At 39.9% G+C, this 22,424-nt stretch overlaps 1 protein-coding gene across 3 annotated transcripts; it reads right to left on the bottom strand.

Moving 5' to 3' along the window:
• Positions 1–154: 154 nt before the first annotated feature.
• Positions 155–22,352, bottom strand: ttyh3b (tweety family member 3b). Of its 3 annotated transcripts, XM_077604900.1 has the most exons (15): positions 22,086–22,351; positions 20,359–20,547; positions 14,227–14,429; positions 11,635–11,746; positions 11,304–11,524; positions 10,896–10,991; positions 10,424–10,496; positions 10,248–10,323; positions 9,575–9,630; positions 9,327–9,419; positions 8,712–8,804; positions 7,899–8,035; positions 5,288–5,461; positions 4,579–4,654; positions 155–2,742 (listed from the first exon to the last, which is right to left on the bottom strand). In XM_077604900.1, exons 2-15 carry the CDS (start codon positions 20,482–20,484, stop codon positions 2,608–2,610), a joined length of 1,671 nt encoding a protein of 556 aa, XP_077461026.1. In that variant the 5' UTR covers positions 20,485–20,547; positions 22,086–22,351; the 3' UTR covers positions 155–2,607. The 3 variants fall into 3 exon arrangements, with proteins under 3 accessions (XP_077461026.1, XP_077461028.1, XP_077461027.1); XM_077604902.1 differs by lacking the exons at positions 4,579–4,654; positions 5,288–5,461; XM_077604901.1 differs by lacking the exons at positions 155–2,742; positions 4,579–4,654; positions 5,288–5,461 and adding an exon at positions 2,757–3,586 and having other exon boundaries at positions 22,086–22,352.
• Positions 22,353–22,424: the final 72 nt, after the last annotated feature.

Genomic DNA, 22,424 nt, shown 5'->3' with positions numbered 1-22,424 from the left:
CAACCCTTTGACTTGAAGTTACACCCTGAGATATATTTATATATACCACACAACGTGTTGCGAAAAGACACTCATTTTCATTTGTTCACTGCCATACTGCATTTGACCACTGGATAGTGCTAGAAACAATATCAATATAAAATCCGAGTGCAAATCCATGTTAAAAGTTGCTTTAATTTCACTTTTTTTTTTTCAACACTTACTTTCCAGCTTGAATTATATTGTTACCACAGTCTGAACATGTACATCATGAATACTTTTAATTTCTAAGTGGATTCATGGGAATAAATTGAAAAGAGCCATACTGTAGAAAAACACCTAACTAGTATTATTTTTCTTTTAACCTCCGATACGTTAAGAGACGCCATTATTTAAAAAAAAAAAGTGAAAAAGGACCAAAATAAACATGTTGAAATGAAGGGTATGGAAAGACAAGTTTTAAAATCGTAAAAGGCGTTGAACACAGCACAACGCGGCTAAGTAGCATGGTTAGCCTAAAATTGTTAGATTGTCTCACCAATACGAGAAGTGGTTAAACCCGAGAATTTGAATGTGCTAATTCTGTACACAGTTGGACATTTGTTAACCTTCCCAGTCCACTAAGGGGCTCACAATGCTAATGCTAAGACTAATAAGCGGACGTGTATAAGGATCCGTTGGTTGATGTGACGATAACCTGTTGAAACCTTTAAAAATAATGACTGTATCCCAGTCCGAGCTTTAAGAATTGTGATCTAACGTACATGAGCGAACAAATATGTTAATGGGGCTTCTCTGACAAAGTTATGCATTACAATACGCAAGTGCTGTGGCAATGAGACATTTGGATGTGATCACAGAAATGGTCTAAAATCGTAAATCTATGAAAACATCTGCGCTAACCTGAAAACACAAAATGCCTTAGCATTTCCGCTAACAAAAAACACTCAAGTATAGCTTTGCATCTCGTGTGTAGTATCCTTTCTATACATAAAAATGTCCGGCATGCATATCAGTTCTATTAGTTCATTTTTTTGTATGGCAAGAGTCTTTTACATGAATTGTCAAAATAAATCCACAAAAAAAGATTTTGTGGGATCTTGGGTACAAAAACACATACGGCGAGTGTGTGTGTGATTGTTAGAAGCTATTAAAAAAAATTCCATTTAAACTGCAATGTCGTAAAATGTATTATTTGAAAAAGGTACTAAATGAAAAAAGTCAAATGTGCTGTTTATGCTAATGAGGCATTTGTCTTTTTTCTAAAAAAGTGACTTTGCTAAAGTGGCCCAGCATGCCCATTAAATCTTTTTTTGTTGTTAGCTGTGTGAGTCCATGTAAACATTGTGTTTTAATGAAAAGGTAAGGGAATTGGTCATATTGTTATCATGTAAATGTATGCTTAGTATCTGATTGCGTTTTATAACGGCTTAAATGTACTTTTTTTTAAGTCCAGCAAGTGAAAGTTACTGTTACTAACCACTATTTGTGTTTTAGTCAGTTTAGGGTCATCTGTGTAAAAACCTACTGTTAGTTAGTAGTATGTAAAGTGCCCAAAAAAACACACACATGTACGCTTAGCGTGGTGCTTGAGATCACTGATGGCCCAAATGTTTGTTTTAAAAACAACCTCAGTGTCCTAAACTAAATGCTGAAAACCAAAAGCACTGAAGCATTATTTAAGCTAGAAACCCTGCCCGATAAGTCTACATTTACGACACAAAAATCGCCGACTGCTGGCTTGGCATGCATGTTACGGCGATGTCTGTCATTTTTTTTCTGTGTTAATGTCACCATTTTACATCAATTTATGCGATGGTCTGCACTTGGGGCAAAAAAATGGCCTTTCACTCAAAAATATTTGAAAAGCGGAAGGTTACTGAACGCTGATCGACAAATGCTAGATGTATGCTTTAAGCACATATGCGTGAGTACAGTGGGCGCGTGTCATAAATGTAAACAAAGTTCACAAAACGCAGCTCACTGAGGTGATGTTTCACCCCCATAAACAACACATACGCACACCCAAAGACAAAGTTACTGCCACAGTCTTTACATATTATTATACAGTAGCAGGTGGAGCGTTGGCAGTGTCCCATTTATCCTTTTAAAAGTTTCCTCGAAATAAAAATTGTGCTTATGAGGACTAAAAACAAACTGTCACAGTATCACTTCTGATAAAACACTTGGGGGGAAAAAAAACTAAAACTTTTTCCCCCTCACTGGCTCACGTTAGCACCAATCAAACAATTTCTGCTTTTCCCAGAGTCATTTCTCTTCTTCCTTGTTGCATCTTCAATTCTTATCCCTTCTTTTTTTTATTGACATAGGAATCGAGCGCTTCCTGGCATAATTTTCAGGCACCCATTATTTTGGCACGTGGTCGGCCCCTCGGTTGAAACATCCCGAGTGCTTGAATTCCAGAAAAAAAGTGAAATGTACGGACGAGTCTTCGGTGTTACGATGATGTCAATATGTAAATGTAATCTAAAAGTGTGTATTTGTGCGAGATACAGCAACATAAGTGCACGGCACAGCACGTCACCAGTTATTAAATCAGTGTTGCAGTTATGATTCCTATTTACAGATTTTGTACAGAGTGTGTGTTTGTTTAAGTAGAACTGGTCACTAGTGGACCGAGGACTGCGGCCGGGTGTTGGCGTGGGGCCGGTTTGTTGGGTCCAGCTGTTCGTTGGGGACGGAGCGGCGGTTCTGATCCGGGCGGTTTGTGGCCAGGTATTTGGCTCTCATACTTGAGGTGTACTGAGAAACCACAAGGCCGGAGGCAGCAGTAGAGGTCAAAGGATAGAAAGGAAGAAGACAAAAAAAAATGTGGTTTAAATATACCAATCAATGCAGAAAAATGTGTTTGAACTGAAGGGATGCATACGCCTGGTGAATAGATACAACAGGTAAGTACACTCCTAAGTGGGAGGACTGGTAAGAAGGTAGATGGAAGGGTGCGTACGTTGATTAGTAAGTGGAAAAGAGAGATGTTTTGGTAGGCAAGTAGTGTCAAAGATAGGGATGTGGGTCCGTAAAAGATGGATGGGTAGAAGCAGGAAGGGTAGGTCAGATGTTGGTTATGTAGGTAGGCAAGTGCTAAGTGAACAATATGGTGACCAGGGTGGTAGCTTTGTGCATTGGTCAGTCCTTTGATTGGTTGAATATTTGGAATAAATGAGTAAGTTAGTCAGTATGTCAGCCGGTAGATATGTTTGGTGATTGGTCTGATGATTGGTTATTGTAGATGGTTGGTAGGCGGGTTGACCACGAAATAGGCAAGTTGCTAAGTAGGTTTCATTGGGAGATTGGTGAGTCATCCGACTGAGGGGTGAAGCGAAGTGATCAGTAGAAAAGCAAGAGGGTAGGTAGGTTAGTTGGTCTTACACTCCAATGGTTAGAAGGTGACATGTAGCAGAAAATCGGTGAAGACAGTGCTATGAGAATGTTTTGCTCTCATCAGAAGGTCAAAATGAGAACTTCGTTGCAAGTGATGTAGAAAACTTGATTTCAGTTATTGTTGTTATGCAACCAGTTTTTAGGTTTAAGGATCAGGTCCTTTATACATAACCATTTAGATAGAGAGGCTTGAAGCTCTTCCCCCCTGATGGAGAAAACAGATGCATAACAACAGGATTTCATGTTTCATTGAGTAAACATGAACAATCAAGTGGAGAAACTATGCAGAACATTGAAAATGAAGCAAATACTTCACAACCATTGCAGGTGGATTGGTAGGGTGATCGGTCAATTGATTGGAATTCGGAACACATTAACAAGAGGGTGAGATGTACTAGGTTGTTTGGTAGGTTGCCTGGTCGCTCAGTGTAGTCTCCAGTTTGTCACTTGGAAGGTGAGTTGATATTTTAAATGCAATACCAGGGTTTGGAAAATATGTTAGTTAGGTAGTTTAGTCGGGCATAAGGGAGGTCGGTTGTCCAGTCCGGCGGCCGGTCAGTCGGTCGGTACAGTAGGTGGAACACATGGGTAAGTTGATAGGCAAGTAAGAAGGGACAGTAGATGCCTTAATGACAGAAACATATGGATCAGTCATTTGGACAGCCAGGGTTTGATTACATTGATTAATTAACAGTTAATTAAGTGGAGATGATGTTATTGTAATTGATTAATTAATTGAGTGGTTAGTGCTCTAGTTCTGACGTTATTGTGCTAACCAGTTAGCCGCCGACTACCAGCTACTACATGAAGTGCATGTGGCAAACACACCCTGGAAGACGGACACACACATCTCCACTCAAATGCACACATGAAACACTGCGGGTGGGGGTGAGGTCGGATTGGGATGGTGGGGGGCCCAAGAGGGTGGTGAGGGGGTTGACTGGAAAAGTCTACTTTGCTCCCCCTAGTCAACTTGCAAACATCAGAAGTAGAGGACCCCTCTATTCTTGCTTTCCCAGGCTGCCAAAATGACCCTGATCCGGACTGTGGTGGTCTATATGGAGGACTGAAGGGGGCCCACCTTCCAATATCCACAATTCAATTCAAAGTAAAAGACATCCAATTGTTGGCGTGGCTTATTGGAAGGCAGCGGGCGTGCGAGGGCGGGAGAGAGTGTTCTAGAAAGTGTGCACTTACAGAGGGTGGAGGGGACTCCCTGCCAATCAAGGGGGTGTTCTCACACCGAGGGGTCTGAAAGTTTGCGTTCTGGTTCCTGCATTGTAGAATCAGAGGTTACTGTGGATGGCGGCAAAATGGCGAGCGGCTTTGCTTTCTTAACGGTGGCGTGTCAGGCCGTCAATAGGCATTCAAGAATAACGTAGAAAGTTTTCCATAAATTTCTGTTCGATTCTGATTCGGTGGTGTGAAGCAGGCAGGAGGCTATTTGGGTAACATCACGGGGAAATGCTATGCGAAGTGCTAATAAGGCTAGCATTAAGCCACGTTTCCACCAAGTCATACACGTTTGAATGGATACTGGTGCTTGTTTCATTGGTTCCCTTAAATTAGACTACCAATGGGAGCCTCCATTAAACGGACCCAATTTTGTGCTTAAGAGAAGACCTTGACACAATCCATTTATAAAATGGTGTTCTCACGATCAGTTATTTTGACATCGTACCACACACTCGTCAATATTTTGGTAGATGGGCTTGACATGAAGTGGTCAAAAGTTTACAGTTCCTTACGTTTAGCCAAACAAAAACTGTCTGAGTGTAGCGTACTTGATGGAAAGGGCGTGTTTTCTTTTATAACAACTTCTACTTGATGTTATTCTGGCCTCCCCTAACATAGTCCAGGGAGTTTGGTTAACTAGTCCTTATCTTAGGATGATGCGCTAACTCACATGTACTCAGTGACAGGGGCGTTGCTGACGGTGTGGGCGGTAGCAGGCAGGCTAGCTTCGCTACCATAGCTGGAACCGCAACTGTAGAGACTGGGCATGTGAACGCGGTAGAGGTTATCGTGAATTCCACCCCGTGAGGTGCCCGACTCATCCTCTGCATCCTCCTCATCCGTCCTTTTGGGGTGGCGGCAGGGAGGGAGTTGGTGGTAAGGGGGAGACAACAGATTGTAAACAAACAGCAGAAGAGGACAGGGCCTGGGTCCACTTGGCTCATGGCTAACATGCCCGTAAAAGCGCTGCATGATGCTAATGCTAATGCTGTCCTTCAGAAAACATGCAGCCAGTTAGTGGTCATGCAGCCTTTTGTCACACCCTGTTGTGTCAGCGTTATGAATAGTGCTCCATGGGATTTAAAGCAAATCAAAATCAAAATAACAACAATAAAAAAAGATATCATGAGAATAATAATAATAATATGGGCTGATTTGGCAGCAAACAAGCCATTTCCAGAAACATAATGCTCAAAAATGTAAAGCAGCCAAAAAGGAAATGAGGAATTTAAAGATTGGCGCTGATTTGGAAGGTGGATCTGAAAGCGCTAACCATAGATTAGCCAGTATCGAAGGATTCATTTGTGGGCTTTTTCAAAGGAAGAGAGTCTTAGAAAGATGTGTTAAGACGTACTTATATTATTTAATGTAATAAAATATTAAAAACTCGCTTCTGATTTTTTTTTTAAAGAAAATACAGATATATAGTTATGTGAAAGCAGAACAATCGCAACAAATAGCCACATAATCTTTGAAGAAAGTTCTCTGAACATGCTGAAAAAGACTACGTTCGATTTAAGCCATTCCGTTATACAGCCAAAACGCAAATGTGGTTCCTATTATTTACTCATTCAGTGCCACAGTGACGGTAATATGCCGCTTTTAATCCTAAACGATTTTGCAAGATACAGTTACCCTAACGGCCACCAGGTAGAGTAGTTTCTCTTATAAATCATCATCATGTGCAGCAAAGAATTTGCAACAAAATGGAATACGAAGCACCTTTTCTAACTATCTATGAATTCAGCCATTGAGAACTGCGGTAGAGTGGATAATACCCTTTCAGGCATTTTATATTCGCAGAAATCTGTAGAGAGCCCTTTTCTCACAGTTTGAAGGGGAAATTACATTCCAATTTGACATGCGCCAACTATAATAACCAAGATGGCTACTTTTGGGTGTCACTGCATGTCACCAAACGCCAATACTACCGATAATAGATGGTGGGTATTGGATTTGGACGAATATTGCACTGATTTTTCCCCCTCTCAAATATTGTCTTCGTTCAAGCAACCTAAATCCAACTAACTATGATCCAACCAATGAGCCTCAAGATGGAGGTGATGGATAAAAATGCAAGACATTTGAGCTAATACTAAAATGTAAGAAAACACAAAAAAGTATCCGGGATAAACAATTACTCCCACATAGATCCCGGGACATATTCACTTCAATTATAATTCACCCCTAGAATGTTAAACAACTCTCCTGAAAAATTCCAAAACAAAGTTAACCCACTCTAGTCCCCAGTGGCTCAATCGCCATTGCTGCCAAAATCCATCACGTGCCATTTTTCCTCCGCAGGCTTGATTTTTTGATGTGACCATAAGGTCATTAAAACGCCGTTTGTACGCAGCATCTCTCAAGCCCCGAGCTTTTCCAAATCAGGACGTTGCGGGCAAGAAGAGCAAGGTGGAGGAAGAGGGGGCAAAGGAACATAAGGAGGAGGAAGAAATGGGGCGCGTTGAGGGTAAGGGAAGGGGGGCTGAAACACAATCTGGTGCTGGTGATAGTGGAGAGAAGTAAATGTGGAAATAATAAAGACTGAAGCGTGAAGTGCGAAGATGGATGACGCAGGGAGACACATCGCGGAAAGACACAAGTCAAAGAACAACATGCGGCAACTCCTCAAGGCTTCTACGGCCAATCGTTTTGCAGCAGGGGTTCCCAAACTAAATGGCGACACATTAGAATAGTCTATCTTTAAAGGGATTTAAGACATACTTCTAATATGTGTGGTAATCTTTTTTTTCAACTTTAAATGCTGAGGGAAAGAGAAGCCATCTTTGAGGATAAAAGATGAAAAAGTCAGCACTTTTACAGCTATACCGATATTTTATAACAGTTTAGTTATAAAGTGTAGGAGGGGGGATTTTTGGAGGGGTAGTAAATACATAATAGTTATAATTTGAAGAAAATGTGTGTCAAAAGTCATAAGATGAATGGTAACTAAAATATGAAGGGGGCAAACTAAATATTTATGGGAACAAAACTTTTCTGAATTAACTGTCACAATTTTACTATAAGAAAACAATACAAGATTAAATTTTAATATAAAATTAAATGTTCAGTCAAATTTTGGAACATGAACTGTTTTTCATTTCTGGGGGAATTTGCATCTTGAGCCAAGAAAGTTGGGGAAACCCTGCAATGGGTAATTAGTAGCGTGTTAGTCGTTAGCATTTCTATTCATTACAGTGATTTGAGAGTGTGCGTGGGTGTGGGTGGGTGTGCACATGTGTGTGCACATGTGTGCCCTGGGTGGTGTGCGTGTGCATTACCTCTTGCCCGGCCAGGTGTGCGGCACGCTGCAGACGATGGAAGAGAACATGAGCGCCGTGACGAAGGAGAAGAGCACCAGGTAGATGACCCCTTCCACTCCGTCGTAGCACAGGCCCGTCAGAGCCTGGACGTAGTCCTGGTACAGATAGGTAGGGAGCGCACATGAGCAAAGAAAATTCTCAACATCGTTTGACTTGAGTGGAGTCAACAGGAGTTAACCTCAAATCCAGCCCAGTTGGGTAACTGCCGGCATTATACTGTTATTTTAAATACTGAAGCACTTCATGTGGGCCGGACCATTTTAGATACAATATTTAGATTTTTTTTTTATAAATGGATTAAAAGTACTGGATTAAAAACCCTGAATATTCAGTTTTTTTTATAGATCTAAAACAATGTTTATTTTAGCATTTTTTGTATATTTTTTGATTTTACAAAATGATTTTTGAACTAAAAACAGAAAAAAAATATTAAAAGATTACAATTATTGATTTGAAAGGGGGAAAATCAGGAAATTTTATATACATCTATACTCTTCATTTGAATTTGATCCTAAAACAGAAAGTCGGCACTCATGATTTACTTTCCCGGGCCACACAAAATGATGCGGTGGGCCAGATTTGGCCCCCGGGCCGCCACTTTGACACATGTGCTCTATACGATATAGAAGATTTTACTCAACAAAGCCCAGAATTGTTGAAATTGTGGTTTGTTATATTCTGGAGGAAAATTTGGGAAGAAGGCAAACCCAAGAAATACAGTATTTGCATGTATATATAGAAGAAATCCAATTGAAATACGACTAGACTGACCATGTGCAGACTGCGACAATCCACTAGAGCTGTCAGTTGGTGGAGGCCAACCCCGGTGGAGTTCAGCACAGACTGGATCTGATCCAGATTCTCCTGAATGCAACAAAGAAGTCAACAGAAAAGATCAGAGATAATCTACTAAACATGAAAACTAATATTAACTTCTGGAAGGAGTCATTGTACAAAAGAAAGGTTTATTTAAGGAGAAAATAGAGTTGCAAGAATAAAGTCCAATTGAGTCATATTACCAGTACAGTGGATCATTATACGAGAAGTCACTTTTTACAGCAAAAAAATATTTCATGAGGAAAAACTCCTAAATTTAAAAAAATAATTTTTTTTATAGCAAATAAACACGAGAGCATGTGTAAGAAATTTAGTATTTAGTATGATGAAAATAATAATAATCAAGTCATGAATTGCTGAAAAGGCAGTAATATAAATAAATAAACTAAAACAGGAAACATGATTTTTTGGGAGGGAAAAAATATCATTTTAAAGTAAGGAAAAGCTTGAGGACAAAACTGTTAAATAGTTAAATATAAAGGTGTCATTTTGTAACCTCGCCTACACGCGTGGGGGGGGAAAGTGGAGCGAGAGAACACGCGCGCGTACCTTGGTGTTGGCGTATTCCCTCGTGGCCGATCGCAATAGCTCCGCCACGTCATCCTGCATCTCCACCAACGCCTTGTGACTCCCAGACAGCCTCTAAACACACACACACACGCATACACAATATTCAAAGATTTGTATTGTCTCCGATTTCAGGGTAAAACCAGGTAAATACTTGATGTACTATTCAAAAATGCATAGCATAATGATCAATTGACACCAATTAACCTTCCAATTATGTAAATGTGTACCTGTTGGAAGGGATTTACTTGACCCGGGCTGCATTTGAGGTAATACTGCAGAATATCTGTTAACAAAACATGTAGGCATCATTAGCTGGAATAATGTGCATTTCACATACAATTTGCGTGCGATTATCATGAGACGCAAATTTTGTAGTTCATTCATACTGTACATACAGAGAAAAATGCTTTCATTTTTTTGTTTTTTTTCAACAAAGGCACCACAAAACGAGAAGTTCGGTTTGTGTGTGTGTGTGTGTGTGTGTGTGTGTGTGTGTGTGTGTGTGTGTGTGTGTGCATGCTATAATTTGTTTGTGTGTTGCACAGGAAACATCGGCACTCTGCACAGACAGCCAAAGCGGAAACAAGTGAAAGACAACTGATCTCATTAAGACAAGAGGACCCAAGGGGGAAGCGAGAAGGCAGGCAAAAAAAATGGTGCACTGTAAATGTAAAGCTAATGTAATATGGAACATGAAGAAACCTCTTCAGATGTTATCAAAAGATTCTAAGTGCATTAAACATTTGATTTTTTTTCCACGTCTGGGTGGTGATGATCCCAGTTGGTGCACCACCAAAGTGTTCATCAAACACAGGTCTTTTCACACTTGTGTTTACTATGACAGAATTTCCAAGTGAGGTTGCGATGGGATGTCAACACGGCACGACAGCTCGGCTGTACCTTGATTGATGACGGCGTTCTCCTTGGTGGCGCGGGCGATGTAAGTGTCGGGAGAATCGCAGAAGTCGCTGGCCGACTGCGAGCACGCACACACGCACGCACACAAAAAAACAGAAGATTACATCACTGCGGAGCCAGGCGGCGGCTCTGCGACGTTACTACGGCAACTCGCTCACCGCAGCGACAGCCAGTTCCAGGCCCAGGGACGCCCAGCTGATGACGAGCGTCAGCACGCCCAGCAGGCACACGCTGTGGACGGACGGGAACAAACAAATAACAGTCGGGTTACTTGACGTAATACATGATTAATGTCAAGGGAACAAATGAAGATCTCTCTATTTTCAAAGGAACACATTGGCTTTTTTTGAAGTAACCTTTATCTGTTTGGACTTGTTTTCTTTGGTAATTCTTCCATAATTTGAAATGAGCAGCCTCACGTGTGTATTTTTGTAGTTTTTTGAGTTGAAATGTACATTTCTTAAAATAGAATGTTTTCGAAGAGCTACATACTTGCTATTTTACAGCTTCAGGGTGCAAAATTGATATTTGTAATATGACAAAAATGCACAGAGAAACAGTGGTTTATAAAAAATAAAAATAAAAAACTTAAATAACTTTTAATTCATCTTACATTGAGCAAACACATACCCAATTAAAGTTCCTCTGGAGTTCCGTATAAGGCCAAATAGAACCAGGAGGCAAATGAGCACATCAAACAACAGCAGGCCGAGGTAGCCCAACCACCTGAAATCATACATGAAATAACAATGAATATAATACTAATATTTATAATACTTGAATGTAAATACTGCACAATATATGAATACATGTACAGGATATAACAGAAAAAAAGCCCCTTTTAAATGAGGTGCATAGTTAAAATGTATGAAAAGTGTGAAATACAAAAAAAATATCTATATATAATTATTCATTCATTCATTTTCTGAACCGCTTATCCTTACAAGGGTTGCTGTAGCAACAAGTGTAAAGGATATTCGTCCGCATTGATACAACTTTTAACACTAATACAAGTGTCATCTGTGACTGATTTGTCACCTGTAGAAGTCAAAGGCCTCGGTTTGTCGGGCCAGTTCCTCGAGGGACACATCCGTGTTGGACCAGAAGGGGACGTCCACCATGAGCTTGACCAGCTCGTCCAGCTGACCCTGCAGCTTCTGGACGATGGACACGTAGTCCGTCTGCTCTTGGTATGCCGTCTCCAGCTGAGCCAGGTTCTCCTCCACTGTCTGATTCAGCGCGGAGGCGCTATCCGACACCTGTCCGGTTGTTCAAAGCTATTTAGTCCAATTTAACTTTGTAATTAAAAAACAACTGTGAATACACATTGGAAGTACAAGTTTTCTTTTTTTAACTGTATATTTCTCACCAGTTTCTCGATGCCCGACACAGTGCGGTTGGCGTGGCGCAGGGAGTAGGCCAGGCGACTGGCGCCGTCACTCGACTCGCCGTTTCCGTAGAAGCCCACAGCGATGCCGGCGCTGAACAAAGACAATTGGGTTGTCAGGGACACAAAAAGGGTTCTCATCGCAAATTTTCTGCCTGGATAGAATGCGTAACAAAGAAAAACCGATGCGAGGGGACTTGGAGACAAAGAATAGAACGTATTGAGCTAACTCATTCATTCATACACTGACACATTCATTTATAAACTCACTCACTCATTCACTGTCAGTTCATCCCTCTCATTAACTTAATTATGCTCTCTTATCGATGCTCTCTAGACATATTGCTCACAATCACAGTGTAAAATACGCATAAATGGGTCACCAGACCTAATTTTCCAGGTCACTGTGACCTCCTTTTCCCCCAAATGTGTCTTTTCAATAACTATAGCTGCATTACTGTACATCCATTTGACTATTTCTGTTCCTGCTGCTCATAAAAGGAATTTTACAGGGCGAGGATGTAAGCAAATGAGTGAAGACCTCACAATTCTTTACACACAAAAGCCACATTACACGGTGTGCGCGTGTAGCTTCTGACATAAATCCTCATCAACAGAAGCAAACAAGAAGGAAGCAGACATTAAAGTCAATTGTAGTTTATGGAGGGAAATAATTTTTTATGATCTTCTATAATGGCGTTTCATGCTCCCACTTTATCATCAGCCGCCTTCCTTTCCACCTCCTAAACACAAAAGCCCATTTATAGAGTGTCAGGGTGGTGACATTAAATTACATTCAAATGATTCATTTCTGGGCTTACCACATATTTATATATCAATATTATACCACAAAAAATGAGCAGGTGTTGTCTATTTATGACATATTGTGTGTTCCAATGGGAACTTTATATTCAAAACACAAACACCAGCAGTCATATAAAATAGAGATTCATAACAACCAGGTGATCATTGATGTGCTCAATGTAAAACCCAACATATAATGAATGGAAAACACATCTCCATTTATCGTAATGACTTTGGCTTTAAATATTAATTAATGAATGCATGAATTGTTCCCAACAGAAGAGCTCAACTGTTGCCCTTTTATGCTAAAACTTTGATTGGTAATTGCAAAACTATCATGCTACTACAGATCCTCACCCTCTTGCTACTGTGACAACGAAATTTCCCGAATACGGGATGAATAAAGTTATCCAATCCAATCCAATCCAATGTTCCCTCTAATTTTTTTGTTTGTCTGGGCAGAAAGACAACCTCCCTGAGCACACCGAGTACCGGTGTGAGCAACATCATCATTGCAATGGGCACACACCAGTAATGCCATAAGAAGGTGCATGTCTACTACACATAAATGATTTAGTAATAATAAAATGTAATGATTAATATCTATGAATGGGCGGCCGGGCAGATCAGTGGTTCGCGCGTCGGCCTCACAGCTAAAAAATATTTAAAAAAGGGATTTTATTTTGTGCGCTCCATATGATTTGCTGTGCGCAGAGAAGACGAGAGTAGTGCGCAATTGCGCACGCGCGCAGCTTAGAGGGAACATTGACTGCACACCAAATCTGTTCAGGAACTTGTTAGGGTAAAAAAAAAATGTAATTAGCATTACTGCCACCATTTTGAAATTCACAGAGTATTTGCTTTGTGTTATTAGGATATATGGCATTCATAACCATGACATTACATTACATTAGTTGTGAACACTCGTACACACACGCACACTTAATGTTTGGAATTAAATTCATTTTTTCTCTCTCTATCCAATCTGCTTCTGTCGCCATGGCAACATTTCTAGGCCAGCAAAATGGCCAACCATTAAGAGGAAGAAAAAAAAAACATAAGAGCAACCAAGCGTTTTAGAGGGAAAGATGGAAAAAACGGCAAAAGAAGGGAATGAAGCGAGAAAATAAGGAGGAGCATCCATTTCAGGTCAGTTTAATGCATGCAACATCTTTCTGTTACGTCACAAATCCACTTGCGGTTCTGCGTGCAAGAGGCACTGTACTTGACACCAAACGCAATATTTTCCAGCCGTCTTTGTTCTGTGATGTCTGCAAGTGTGGCGAAATTTACTGGTCTGCGGATCAAATGCAGATAAATGCTCATTTTCTTACAAATTCCCTGCTGAAGAAATAATTAGACAGCATTTATCCTTTGCTGTTTTGTAGGCGAAGCGAAAGCGGAGCCACATTTGGAGGAATTTGTCTTACAGTGAAAGGAAAACATTAAAAAATGCAGGTTTTCTGATTCTGCTGCAATTTGAAAGAAAGCCAGTTTGTGTGATTAAGGCAGAATAATGTTTATACATTTTTTGCGCTTTTGCAAAAACACAGTTAACCTCATGACTGCCTAAATCACATCTTTGATAAATGCTGTTTTCCAGACAGTCTAGGAGATAGAAGAACAGTATTGGACAGCACTAATATTCCTCAACTTTTGTCACTGTGTTGTAGCGTGAAAGCATGACCGATTTTGCTGGGTTCCTCAAAAAAAACAAAAACAAAAAATAGCCAAGTTTGACTGAAATTCTTGAGTAAACTTTCCTCTCACCTGCAAACCAGGGTGGCGATGATGACACACCAAGCAGTGCAGCAGCAGTCGGGGCTGGGCTGCTGAGAATGCCCGTGGTGAGAGTGGGACGATGAATCGTCGCTCTTGCGGCGACGGCAGCAAAGCCAAAAGGAATAGAAGAGGAGGAACAGGAGGTCCAGACCCAAACAAAACAGGGCCACCGAGCCCAGCAGCAGCACTGACTAGAGGCACACAACAGAACATTTTTTTAAGTTTAATTCTTACTCCCTGAATGATTATACAGATTACCGTGTTATGGTTAGTGGTGGCAAATAATAATAAAATAATAAAGTGTTGGGTTTTGTTCTCCTTTGCCCAAAGAATGCTGCTCTTTCAATTTGTATTTTGATAGTGGTTTGTGTTTTTTGCTGCTGTGATAATTTGTCTATGTATATATATGGTGAACCTGACAATATATATAAATACACATGTATATATATACACATATATGTGTATATATATATGCATGTATATGTATATATACGTATATATATGTATACATACATATATATACACATATATACACATATATACGTATATATATGCATATATATATGCATGTATATATATATACACCATCATCGCATAGCGAATATATATATACACTACATGCATATATATACGTATATGTGTATATATATAATATACGTATATATATATATTCACTATACGACGATGGTATATATACATGCATATATGTGTGTATATATATATATATATACACACTACATGCATATATATACGTATATGTGTATATATATAATATACGTATATATATATATTCACTATACGACGATGGTATATATACATGCATATATGTGTGTATATATATATATATACACATATATGCATGTATATATACCATCATTGTATAGCGAATATATATATATATATATACACTACATGCATATATATATATATGTATGTATATATAATATACGTATATATATATATATATATATATATATATATATATATATATATATATATATATATATATATATATATATATATATATATATATATATATATATATATATATATATATATTCGCTATGTTCACCCATTTATCCATGGCCAATGTGTGTTTGTAGAGTTAATCTACCATCCCCCGTGCACCCACTGCTCCCTAAGGACTCTCTGGAAAAGTCACTATGAAGCAGAACTATAAAGCGAACACTATGGTTCCAGAATGGTTCACTGTTCTCTAGCAGATAAAAGGGAACAACATCAAAAAAACATTCTAAGTGTTCCATTTTGGATCATCACCAATATGATTAAAAATAAAATAAAAAAATCCCTTTCCCACAAGCCCCCCCAAACAAGTCGCTCACATCCCGGGCTTCCTCATGACCTCATTTTATCCCAGACAGGAATTCACTATGCAAACCATATGCACACATTGTACAAAAGAGGCTGTGAATAGCATTTGTTAGCAAAAAAGATTAGATCCGTTTTCAGCCGGAGAGTGTCCAAATATTATTTTGTAAACTTTCTTAGCGTTTACAATTAAATCTACCCATTTTTCGCAGATGAATTAAATATTTAGGGTTTGCTTTTGATGTCATTTGGCTGTTTGCCTAATCGTTAGGGTAGAAATACAGATGATTTGTGCCGAATGTAGAGCAGTGAAAACATTTACATAGTGTCATTTTGGCCCTATTAAACCTTAAAATTGACACATTTGGGTTGTCCTGCTTAGGAATCACTTTCTCGTAACTCATCTTATGCAGTCTTTTCTACTTTGAAAGGTCAAAAGAAGGCGACAAGTGGAGGATGGGCAAGAATCGAGAGGGGGTAGATAAGCAGGGTCGATTCACAGCCTGGTACCTTTATCCCGCCACTATTATCTATAGGCTTACCACGACAGACCGCGCATGAAAAGCATTCCTCGCTAATGCATTGTTAGATCGCCTGAGGACTTGAAATCAATGTCAAGGCTTAATATTAATAGCTCATGTATTATACTTCTGCTCCATAAGCTTAGTATAGATGTGCGTATAGATGTGTTTATCTATTTGTGGTAGATTAGTTGTACCCAACCAAAACATTGTGCATTCACCATCCTAGCGATTATGTCAAAGTCAGTAGATAAGTAGACAGTGTCAAAGCACATTGAATACCTTGAAGGTACAAAAGAAAATGTTAGTTTTTAAAATATTCTTAGAGATTTTCAGTATTATCTTGTCAACACAACAAAGCCCGTTGATGACTTTAACCAGCATCTGAACTCCAATCTCAACCGTCTTCTCCAAAACAGCGACATCGAGTTCATTTCCCGACGACGAAATCCCTAAAGAAATGATTTAAACGCCTTAATAAAATAGCGATCCAACCGCCACGTCCAACTTGACAGCCGAGAGATTAAGCGGCGAGTCGGCAACGCGGCGCAAAGCTTAGGCGAAGACCAATTAGCTTGTAATTAGCACAGCGGCTGAGCATGTGTGTACGTGTATATATGTGTTTTACGCCAGATCGGCTTGGAGAATGGAGGGGATTTAGCGGTCGGCCACTGTGATCTACTTTCAATTTGCACTTTAGCGGTGGGCCACTGTGATCTACTTTCAATCTGTGCTTTTTTTTAATGTGCGTGTGTGTGTGTGTGTGTTTATTCCAAGTGTTGACAGGATCGATCATTTCCACTGCACTGACTCGTCCTTGCACGTTTTGGCCTGGTAAACAACCGCCAATCTTTTCCTGGGGCGTTCACTGACCTCCATTTCATACCTCCACTCGCCTTTGACCCAGTCAAGGCTGGCAGTGGAATGCCCGATGCTTTCAAGCGCCTAAAAAAAATTGTAGCGAGTAACAAATTAAAAGGCAAATGTGATGAGTTTGTGTGTAATTACAGCTCACGTGACTCTCGCGTATACTAATGTTCTGCAGCTGTACTACCGCAAAGCTGACTCTGCAGTTCCATTATTGTACAATGTACACGCACAGTCACACACAAGATCTATTCTGAGGCTCCGCTCGATGTCCAATTTCAGCTTTCCAGGGAAAAAAAACCTTGAGTTTACGAGAGATTCATTTTTCAAGCCATATTTGGAGTCAAAATGACAAACACTGAGCGCAACAGTGTTGAAAATAACTTTTTGATTGTCTGTTTGTGAGAAAATTGCCAAATTTATCATGCAACTAAGCTTGTTAAAGGACAATTTTGAATATTCCAAAGAAATTTCATTTCCACTAAACTTCTCAGAACTTGCCTTACTGTATGACACAAAATTTCCTAGTAGCTGATTTAATAAAAAAATCATTAAAAGGTGTGGCAGACTATTTGAATCCAAAATATTTATAAATGTTACTTTATTTGACATGAGATTCAACTTGATGACATATCGCCCCTAAAAGCCAAAATGATTGACATTTTTGGGACCCTCATAATGACACTGAGTTAAGGTGGTAGCATGCTAGTTTTGGGGCAAACAAAAAACAGCCTTTTAAACACAATAAACCACACGCTTTTTTTGTACTTTTTGCATGTCAATTTTTGAAGAAAAAAATCTTACCAATCCATGAGGTTGGCTGACATTCTCTTGCAATTGTGTAATACAGTGGTACCTCAACCTACGATCAGCTCGTGGTAGGACGAAAATTTTGATCGAATAATTCACCCTAGATACGATCAAAATTTCGAGATGCGACCAAGCCAGGTGGCCATGACATATGAGGCTGTTTATCATTTTAGCGCACTGTCTTTTTGCCGCATCTCTTTCGTGTGTAACAGATATCTACGAGCACTGAACGATTTATTCAGACGGGTTTCGACCAGGAAACACACAACGCGCATGCGCGGGCAAAAAGAGGGCTTTCTGGGTAATGAAGTATACTCGCGCACACAACACCGATAGGCTGATGTCGCTGTCTCTACCCTCCGTGAAACGGGTCTAATTTTACTACTATTAAACACATTTTATTACTATTAAACCACTAGTTATGTGTTACTTTGTTAATAGATGGCGAATTAGAAGAAATAAAACATTTTTTCCAATCCAATATCCTGTTTTTAGTGTTTTTTCAGAGGGTTGGAACGAATTAATTTGTTTTTAGTTCATTTCAATGGGAAACGTTCGCTCGAGTTACGAAAAGCTCGACATACGATCTCAGTCCCGGAACGGATTAAGATCGTATGTTGAGGTACCACTGTACTTTAAAAACTGCTGAGATATTCGAGCAAAGATGTATTTTGGTTTGGGCTTGTTAATCTAAGATACCTGCAAAGTTTAATGTGGAGTTTTGAAGATTTACATTTTTTTCTGTTATTTAGAAGTGGAATCGTTTTCAGATATACTTATACTTTGAAGTTTTAGTGTCTTATCTGATATCGTTGGTTAACAAAAAATTCTTACATTCCATTTTTGGGGAAAATATGTAACAAGACAGGCGCATCGATGGTGCGAATCTCCCGTTCCACCATGACCGAAAAGCTCGACATACGATCTCAGTCCCGGAACAGATTAAGATCGTATGTCGAGGTACCACTGTATATATGCCTGTGTATGTAAGTGTGTGTATGGTGGAAGCATTAAAAAACCCCAAGACAGAAATAGCAATCCAATCTAATGATGGCTTGCTGTGAAAAGTGAAAAGAAAGATAGTTCTTCTCTTTTAACCCAACACTCTCCCTGTCTAATTGAAGCTCTTCCTTCTTGTCATTCTCCCCCTCTTTGCCTCCCTCTCCGAGTCTAGCCACAGTTAATGATTCACCCTGAATGGAACCCCTCTATTCCCACCCTCTCGCGCACACATCCCTGCACACTCATCGAGTAACGTGCACAGACGAGACCCCCGAGGGACCTTTGTGACCTCACCTCTTGAAAACAGCGCTACGTGCTAAATACTCACTGACATAGAAACGCCACTCTAAATGTGATTTCCTACAAGAACACAGGATGACGTGGAAACATGCGAGTGTTTACATGACGGTGGAGGGCTACTTTAAATTGCTCAGCACACATGCACACACACAAACACACAAACACACACACACAAGCATACACAAAGAGCCTCAGTTAAAGAGTGAATGGCTCACAGGAAGCAGCTATTTAGAAGTAAAAGCACCTCCCACGGCTCATCAAGCCTGCGCCTCTCGAGCCTTTATATCCTCTTCCTCCTCTTCATCTCCTACCGCCACCCCGTCATCATCACCATCACCACGTCCACCCTTCCCCCATTTTGTTTTGTTCACGGCTCCAGCGCCACGTTGCCTTCCCACGCTGTCAAGCGCAAATGCCGCAACTGCAGAATTCCAGTCGTCATTATATATGGCTTTAATCAAATCTAAGGCATGTTTTGTTACTGGAGTGGAGATCTTGATTTAAGGTAACAATCCCAAATAATGGTGGCGGTGTGATAGATTACAGGTCAGGTGAAAACAGTGAGATGAGGTTGGATTCCGCCAGTATATGTTGTTTATGGGAGGCCATAGGCTTTCCCCTTATTTTGTTATGTTTTCTTTTTCCCCCAAAAAATTACATGACTATATTATTAAATATTTTGGGCTAGGCCACCTAAGAAATTTTTTTAACGTTTTATTGAAAGCAAATATATTATTTCATTCTCTCTGAAAAGTCATTTTAATGTTTCTATAAAAATATTCATAATGTTGTCTTCTTAAAACACAAACTGATTGTTTACTGTTTTAAAACAGCAAAACAGAAAAAATACATTTTTGGAAAACCTTGAAATCATATTTTTTAATTGAATGTCATTTTTCATAAAAGAAAAATGTATGTTTTGGGAAAAATAACTCATTTTTTTTTAAATATTCAGATTTCGCTCACTGGAAAATATAAACTAATAAATTTTGATTCATTAAAAAAAATCATTAACAAAACAAAAACATTATCCTCCTAAGACCAAGGCTCTTGTAAGACATGCATTTTTATTATTTGATATTTCGGCTAATTGGGACCTGATGAGTGTAAAAATCTAAGAATTATCTTTTTATATTATGTAGTTTCTGAGAAAAATGATGTCAATATTATAAGTGGACGCCAGGCCCTTGTAGTCCAACATTTAACATTGTAATCTCAAAAATGTGATGTCCACACATGTGGACGCCAGGTCCTAGGAGGTTAAATATCTCTATTTTTATGTCCTCCTTACCTTTTGATACTCGGGGTCTTCGGGCCGAAAATCGCTGCTGACCATCTGGAAGTCCAAGTTGAAGTGCGGCAAGCGGTGGAGCAGGTTGACCCACCACGGCGGCGCATAGTTTACCACGGCCGCCATCTTGAAGACCGGACAGGGGCGTCTGAGCGTTCCCTCGTTGAAGCACAATCTCTCGCACGGGCACTGCAAAAACAATACATGTATCATTCCTCTTCAACACAAGTGTTTTTTTCTATTTAAAATTCATGTTTCCTAAAAAGAATCAAAAGTGCATTCTCCTCCAGTATTAAAAATAATAAAGTGTTTATGTTGTTATGCCTTGCCAGGGCAAAGAAATAGACTTTGAAAGAAAAAAATCAATTTGAGGAAAATATAATACGTTATTTAAAAAATGAATTCATTCATTTTCTGAAACGCTTATCCTCACATGGGTGGCGGGGGTGCTGGAGCCCATCCCCGCTAACCATGGGCACCAGGCAGAGGACAACCTAAATTGGTGGCCAGTCAATTGCCGTCATTTTTATTTATTTTTAAAGAACAAATCTTAAAAGGGTTTAAAAAAAATCTCAAAAAGAAAATATAGACTTTCTCAAAAACAATTCACTTGTATTCTTCAAACAGAAACCTCTCAAAAATGGAAAGATTTAAACTAAAGATACATTTAAAATTCCACATCCAGGGTAGGGAACCAATGGCTCGCGAGCCATATGTGGCTCTTTTGACAGGTGCATAAGGCTCTCCGCTACTGTGTGAGCTAAAATGGCTACTATAATCATATTTTTCCCCCATTAGATTCCCTTGTGAGTGCATACTCATTGATTACTCATCTATTAGCAACAGCATAACAATGCTGTTAAAATAATTCTCACACATTTTGTACTTTAAGAGCGGAAATGACAAAAAACACTATTATATAATTTGACTTTTAAATTCTGAGTATGGAATAACATGAACAAAAATATGAATTGTTTTTGTCTCTCTCAGTTAAAAAGGTTCCGCCTCCCTGTTCTACATGTTTCCTAAAAAAACACATCATTAAAATAAAAAAAACTAAAATGCTTTGTCATGTTTATATGACCAATAAAAAAAACATAAAATCTATATGAATGATGAGTCACCAGCATATGTTATACTGTATTTACAAGAAAAGGCCCGATAATAAACTGACACCACTTGACTTTATCATTGATTTCAATCAAAGCAAAAAGCTCTTTGGGGAATATTAGGAACCACTAGGGGTTTTTCTGGTGGATTGATGGATTGATGGATGGATGGATGGGTGGATGGATGGGTGAATAGATGGGTGGGTGGGTGGATGGATGGATGGAGAGCAAATGCACTAAGCGGGGGGGGTACTTAAGACAAAAGACCTCGTTGTGCGTGTACCCAGACACATTGCAAATGAACACTGACAATGCAAAAGAAGGAGAGACGTGGGCGGAGGGGGGTCTTGTTGACAAACCGACGCCGTAACATGTAGAATGAAAATGGCCGTTGAACATGCGTACACAAACCAACACACAAGTAGGTCAATGGGTAAGGACGCAAAAGGACCCCGCGTTCGACGCTTCGTCGTCGGGGATTAGCTGGCGTCCGCACCGCTTTGTCCTCGCCGAGTTTACATACATACCGCAGTCTCTCTCGATCGAGTCGCCACGGAAACAAACACGAGGAAGGCACCAAACCGGAGTAAAGAAAAGCGGCTTTTCGGTTCGACTCACCTATTTACGGGATCGGCCTCGATGTATCGCCGACTCGGTGCCGCATCAACGCGGCGGCCGGTGGGCGGCGAGGGTTCACCGGCGGTGCCCGGTGATCATTTCCAGCGTCCTCGGTTCTTTGTTTCAGCGGGTAGCGACGGCGTCCGCAGTCCGCCCGCCGGATCTCATATTAACCACAGCTGTGTTGGATTCACGCACACGCGCGCACCGGGTGTTTAAAGAGCCTCGACGACGTGAAGAAAGCGGAGGCTTTGCAGTAGCACACGCGCACGCGTGCGTGACGGGGAGTGGAGTACAAAGAAAGAAACAGCGAACTCTAGCGGACACTAAAGCGAAAAC

The sequence above is a fragment of the Stigmatopora argus genome, chromosome 7 (assembly GCF_051989625.1).
Source record: "Stigmatopora argus isolate UIUO_Sarg chromosome 7, RoL_Sarg_1.0, whole genome shotgun sequence".
In the NCBI taxonomy this organism is placed as follows: domain Eukaryota; kingdom Metazoa; phylum Chordata; class Actinopteri; order Syngnathiformes; family Syngnathidae; genus Stigmatopora; species Stigmatopora argus.
The sequence above is the reverse complement of the archived record's forward strand: the minus strand, read 5'-3'. Positions and strand labels throughout refer to the sequence as shown.